At 46.0% G+C, this 6,376-nt stretch overlaps 1 protein-coding gene across 4 annotated transcripts in view; it reads left to right on the forward strand.

Annotated features, from left to right (window-relative positions):
- Positions 1 to 6,376, forward strand: part of LOC110293239 (myb/SANT-like DNA-binding domain-containing protein 3) — a 124,055-nt gene that overhangs the window by 114,066 nt on the left and 3,613 nt on the right. For all 4 annotated transcript variants that reach the window (XM_021161106.2, XM_021161102.2, XM_029476611.1 and 1 more), the window contains one exon: positions 5,339 to 5,497. In XM_021161106.2, the coding sequence (XP_021016765.1) occupies positions 5,339 to 5,497 (159 nt within the window). The remainder of the gene's footprint in view (positions 1 to 5,338; positions 5,498 to 6,376) is intronic.

Here is a 6,376-nt window from a genome sequence, read left to right on the forward strand (position 1 = left end):
TCTCATCTGGACTAAACCGAATCTGCCCCCTGTCTCCCACAGGCCTAGGTCTGCCCGCAACTTTCTCCATCTTATTGAAAGTGGATGAAACTCCGCCCCTTTACTTGTTCAGACAGAATACCACAGGCACACCCTCCTCCTTTGACCCCTCTCTCTTTCTCTTGTTCCCCATATCCTAGTTAATTGAGAGGTTGTCTTAATTATTCTATTGCAGGATAAAGCTTAACCAAAATTTCATTCACAACCATTCTCAGTCCAGGCACCATACCCTCATATACGTGCATATACAAGTGCGTGCTTGCGTGCTTGCGCAAGATAGCTTCCGGGACTTTCCTGTTTCTGTCTATCTCCACAGGCTCTCTGAGGGACACAGGCCACTGCATCTGGCTTTACAGGCATACCGGGGATCTGAACTCAGGTCCTCATGCTTGCGTGGCGAGCACTTTACCCCTTGATCCATCTCCATGGCCTGGATTCTACTCTTTTGTTGCCTTGTTTCTCTAAATGCTTCCTGCATTTGTCCCTGAAACCCAGCAGGCTCTCAGTAAATGTACTGAGTGGATGAGTGCGTGACTCCACGTGTGAAGCCCCGGGGAGTGAATGAGATTCCCAGTGGGCTGAACCCCTGGATCTGCCTTTAGTAACACAAGAAGCAACGGCAACTTAGAACTTCATACCTAGATGCTTGAAGACTATTAAAGTCAGCTGTGGAAAGTAATAGCCAGGGGGGTGACTTGAATGATATGTGGTCTAAAGGTCCTTTTTGATATTCTGATTTTAATCTTTGAATTAAGCCGCTCTGTCTGGGAGCTAGGCATCTCGGGTATTGTTATCGCTCTCTGAGGGGCTGTTTTGATTTTACTGAGCTGTGACTTTGAGCCATTAGCCTACCATGAAGGACATTATTTTAAAAGTCCCAGGGGTCTTCATTATGGTGTTGGATTTACTGCTTCTGTGTGGTTGAGAACGACAGTCTCTGTGTTAGAAGGTGCCCTCTTTAAATGAGGACCAGAGAAGGAAAGTTCCCCAGAGTTTAATAACAGAAGTAGGTGCTCCTTTGAAATGACTTGTTTGATTTTATTTTATGGAGATTGCTTTTGCCGTCAGTTCTCGTTCCCTCTCCTGTGTCCCTCTCCTCGTCTTCCTCTCCCCCTCTCTCCTTCTCCTCTCCTTTCTCTCCCTCCTCCTTCCTCCTCCTCTTCCTCTCTTCCCTCCTTCCCTGTCCAGTGGTGTTAATCGAGCACCACCACAATCAGTTTGAGCACATTTCTGAAATCTTGTGTTCTTTACTCATTGTTGCCAAATCTTCCCATTGGCCTGAGCCCCAGGCAGTTTATTTTCTGTCTCTATAAGTCATCTGTTCTAGACATTTCTTATTCTGTCCTGAGACAAGGTTTTATGTAGCCCAGGCTGGTCTTACAGTCCCTATATAGCAGAGGATGGCTTTGAACTCCTGGTCTTCCTGCCTCCACCTTCTGAGTGTTGGGAAGACAGGTATGCCTAGTATAGATAATACTGAGACTCAAACCCAGAGCCTCATGGATGCTAGCCAAGTGCTCTGTCAGCCTAGCCTCATGTTCAGGCCTACTCTGCACATTTCACATAAATGGACTGGTGTAGTGTGGTCTTCCCTGCCTGGAAAGCTGTTTCTAAGTCATCAGTATTGTAGCTGTCTGTCTGCACTTGGTCTTCTTAGAGCTGAGGAACGCTCTGCTCTGAGCATCGGATCCCATGTTTACCTCCAGCTGACAGCCGATGAACACTGGGTTTATATACACGGTTTTTTACAGTTTTGAGTGCAACCGCCCGGAGCACTTAGGTTTATGTGTGGACACGCGTTTTGATTTACTTGGGTAAATGCTTAGGACTGTAATTACTGGGCCCAAGGCTAGCCCTGTTTAACTTTTCAAGGACTGCCAGTCTGCTTTCAAAGCATCCTTCCCATTTCTGGTCCTCTGCAAGGTCTTCACTAGCATTTGTAGTCACCTTGCTTTCTGATTCAGGCAGGGCTGTGGGTGTGTGGTGCTAGCCCACGGTGTGTGCTTAGTTTTCGGTATGTGATGCTAGTCTAAGGTGTGCGCTTGTTTTTGTTTGTTTGTCTGGCTTTGGGGCAAGTTCTCGTGTTTCACAGGTAGTCTTTGAACTTGAAATCCCCAGTCTCAGCATCCTGAGTGCTGGGATTTCAGGTATGTGCCACCATATATGTCTCTTTTTTGGCCACTTGTATATCTTCTCTGGAAAATGGAGTTCAGAACCTCTGCCCATTTCTTAATTAGTGGGTGAATTTTTTTTTTAGGATGCATGTTTTAAATTAAGTTTTACTTAGTTATTTTTAAAATAGTGTGTGTGTGTGTGTGTGTGTGTGTGCCTGTGGGGGTCAGCAGACCTGTGGGAGGGAGTCAGTTCTCACCTTCCACCTTGTGAAGTAAGGCTCTCTTGTGTCTTCTGTTCCTGCGCTGGGTATTCCAGGCCAGCTTTTGGACAGTTTTCAGTCTCCACCTCCCCTCCCCCGTCCCCCCATCCCTTCCTTTCCCCATCTCCTTGTATGAAAGATTGCAGATGTGAACCGCTGTGTCTGCCTTTTCCCCCAGGGATCAAGCTTGGATCATCAGGTTTATGTAGCTGTAGCGGACGCTCTGTCTCCCCAGCCACTTACTAGTGCTTTATGTGTTATGAGTACAAGTCTCGTGTCAAGTCTGTAATTTGCAGTTTGTCATTTTCCTTTGTGTAGGGCTGCCTTTTCCCTTTGACAATGCCTGTAACCATGAGGATCTTAATTTTGATTTATCCCAGTTTATCTTTTTAGTTTTTTGTTCTGGTGTCCTGTCTAAGAAGTTACTGCCCAATCTCGGGCTTGTCACTTTGTGTGCTGGTTTGTTTCGAGAGCTTCTTTATAGCTTTAGCTCCTGTACTCGGGTGTGCGACCTGCTGTCCTAGTTTGCTTTCCATTGCTATGATAAGAGTGCCCTGAACAAAAGCAACTTGGGAAGGGAAGGATTTATCTCACTTTAGACTTATAAATGTCACAGTCCTTCACTGAGGGAAATCAAGGCAGGAACCCAGAGGCAGGAACTGGAGCAGGAGCCATGGGGAAACTTTACTTACTGGCTGGCTTTCAGGGTTGTGTTCAGCAACCTTTCTTGTAACCTCCCATGTCTACGTGCTGGGGAATGGTACTGCCCACAGTAGGCTAGGCTCCCACATTGATCAACCATTAAAAAACAAAAGCCACACAACTTGCCTACAGGCCAGTCTGATGGAGGCACTTCCTCAGTTGAGGTCCCATCCACCCCATGACTACTTTCTGTCAAGTTGAGGAAGCTAACCAGCTCATCCTCTGGTTACTTTGGGGGGGTTGCAAGGAAGAGCTCAGCTTCATTACGTGTACCCCAGTTTCTCAGGATCATTTTGAAGACACTGCTCCCTTTCCACCGGTCACCCTAACACTTACTCTGTCAACCAGGTTAACCAACCATAGGTGTATGCTTTACCTCTGGCCTCTCCGTTTAATTCCGTGGCCAATGTAGTGCCTCTTTTGAATTTTCTGAGGTCGAGAGCAGTGCAGATCTTCCTGGCTGGCATCCATGAGCCCCAGAGAGAGTGTGCAAGCCCACGTCACCCTGGCTTCCCCTGCTGCCCTGCACCCAGGTTTTCCGCTGTTTGCATTTTACTGTACAACAGGTCACACATCCAAGTATAGGAGCTAAAGCTATAAAGAAGCTCTTAGAAACAAACCAGCACACTGATTTAAAAGCTTTCATAACCAAGGGTGGTGGGACAGTAAGTGCACACACGGTGCCCTCACCTGTCAATGCTTTCTGTCCTGTCAGCCTAAAATAGGAGTCTTTCTTCTGATAAATATTCTAAGTGTTTCCCTATCAGATGATCATCCCAGCTGATGATAATGTCTTTATATCTACCTTTATTTGATACTTTGTGAGGTTAGCATCCACTTGGCTGCTTTGCGCCGTTTGTTTAATAACTTGTTTTCATCTCCCCTGCATACTAAGTGTTTATGCTGTTCACACTGAAGAGTGTCTGGAGTATAGTTTGGTGCTGGGTCCATAGAATTGCACATGTTTATTCAGTGATCGTATTCCCAGGCATCTATCCTAAAGAACAGGCCTAACTGGAGAAGGGCACTTTCATGGGGTTCTTACTCTAGCCGTTTTCTCAAGTGTGAAATCTGGAGACAACAGATGCATCTCAGACTGGATAAGCTAGTTCTTACACGGCTGCGATTCTAGTTTAAACGATGGTGATAAAGACAATTTTGTAACTTCAGAAGTGGCCTGATGAGTATGAATGAGGTTGTTCCCTCTGAGAACAGACGTGAAAAAACATGCATTTCCCCCATGGCAGTGAACTCATAAAACCTGACAAAATAAAAAAAATAAACTTCTTTCAGGTGTGGCAGTGCATACTAATATCTCAGCTCCTGGACGCTGGTTCTAGGCCAGCCTAGGGTACATAATGAGACCTTGCCTCAAAAAACAAACACACAAAAATGAAAAACAAGAAAACCCCTCATAGCCGGGCATGGTGGGGCACGCCTTTAATCCCAGCACTCGGAAGGCAGAGGCAGGTGATTTCTGAGTTCGAGGCCAGCCTGGTCTACAAAGTGAGTTCCAGGACAGTCAGGGCTATACAGGAAACCCTGTCTCGAAAAACGAAAAAATAAATAAATAAATAAATAAAAAGGGGGAAAAAAAAGAAAACCCCTTATATACTCAAGTGTCTGTAATGCGTCCAGCCATAAATGAGACATCCGAATCACTCCTCCTTGCTCAGGGATCAAGGAGCATTGTGTAAGAGAGGGTGGAAAGATGTTCGAGCCAGAGGTTGCTGAACACTGGAGTGGACAGTGCCCTGTGGACATAGCAGGTCCATTGCTCTGTGAACTCACAGCAGCTGTGACTCCCTGCACAAAGACCAGTCCAGTCAATGATCCAGCATAGAAAGGGGCGGGACTCAGGAGCCACCACCCCTAAGTGAACACTGTTGACATTGATGGCTACAGGAGAGGGAGAATATCTCTCTTTAGGGGTATATGGTACCCGGTAAGTGGACCCTGTTCCAGTGGATGCTCTCATACTTGTGTGTGTGCGCAGCACAAATTAAACCAAATGGATTATTAAGAAAAAAAGGAAAAAGGACATGAGGTTGGGAGGGGGTGGGGTGGGATAAATCTAGAAGTTAGGGAGAAGAACTGGTGAGGGTGAGCATGATCAAAATACATTGTACGCATGTATCGAAGTCTCAAAGAATAAGAGTAGTATATGAACAATGTCATTCTTACAGGGATTGCTTTCTCCCCCCCCCCCGCCCCCCCTTGCAGATGTGAATCTGGTTACACTGGACAGCACTGTGAGAAGACGGACTTTAGTATTCTCTATGTAGTACCAAGTAGGCAGAAGCTCACCCATGTTCTTATCGCGGCCATTATTGGAGCAGTGCAGATCGCCATTATAGTAGCAATCGTCATGTGCATAACGAGGTAGGTGATGGCATAGGATCCGCTCTTTAAACTAGACATTGATAGTTGTAAATCAGAGAAAACCCTTAAAGCATTATTACTGAGCTAGAGCCCTCATGGCTGCCAGCCCATCAGGCACAGTTCTACTGTCTGGTTCACTAGACAGAATTTCCACGTGGGTCTGACTCCTCCCTGTCTTGCTTCTTTAGGATATGTGTAGGAACTCATTCCCAGAGTTAGAGACATAGCTGAGTTATAGGCAGAGGAGGTGTGAGAACGGACCATGCAGTCAAGGAGGCTAGAGGTCTTTGAGCTGTGCACTGTGACGGCTGACTTCAGGGAAAGTGGCTGCAGCAGAGTTTTTGGAAGTTTCTGTACATTCACGGAAGAGCATCACAATGTCAACACTGCTTTAAGTCTTGCAGAACTGTGATGTGTTTTATGTTCTGAGCATGCACTTTACCTGTAGTAAGTGTAGTAAGAAAGAAGCAACCATCAACTTAAAAGATGACCTTTTCTGACTGCATCATTGACTTAACATTGCTTTCTAGTCTAGAAAAATGGTAAGTAAAAGGCTTTAAAATGCTGTGTTAAAAATAAAGCACAGGCCCAGTAAGATGGCTAGTGGGTAAAGGCTCCTTCTACCAAGCCTGATGTTCTCAGTTTCATCCCGAGAACCCACATGGTAGAAGGAGAGAACTAACTCCCCATAGTTGTCCTCTGACCTACACACACACACACACACACACACAACCAACTCCCCATAGTTGTCCTCTGACCTACACACACACACACACAACCAACTCCCCATAGTTGTCCTCTGACCTACACACACACACACATACACACACACAACCAACTCCCCATAGTTGTCCTCTGACCTACACACACACACACACA

The sequence above is a fragment of the Mus caroli genome, chromosome 4 (genome assembly GCF_900094665.2).
Source record: "Mus caroli chromosome 4, CAROLI_EIJ_v1.1, whole genome shotgun sequence".
In the NCBI taxonomy this organism is placed as follows: domain Eukaryota; kingdom Metazoa; phylum Chordata; class Mammalia; order Rodentia; family Muridae; genus Mus; species Mus caroli.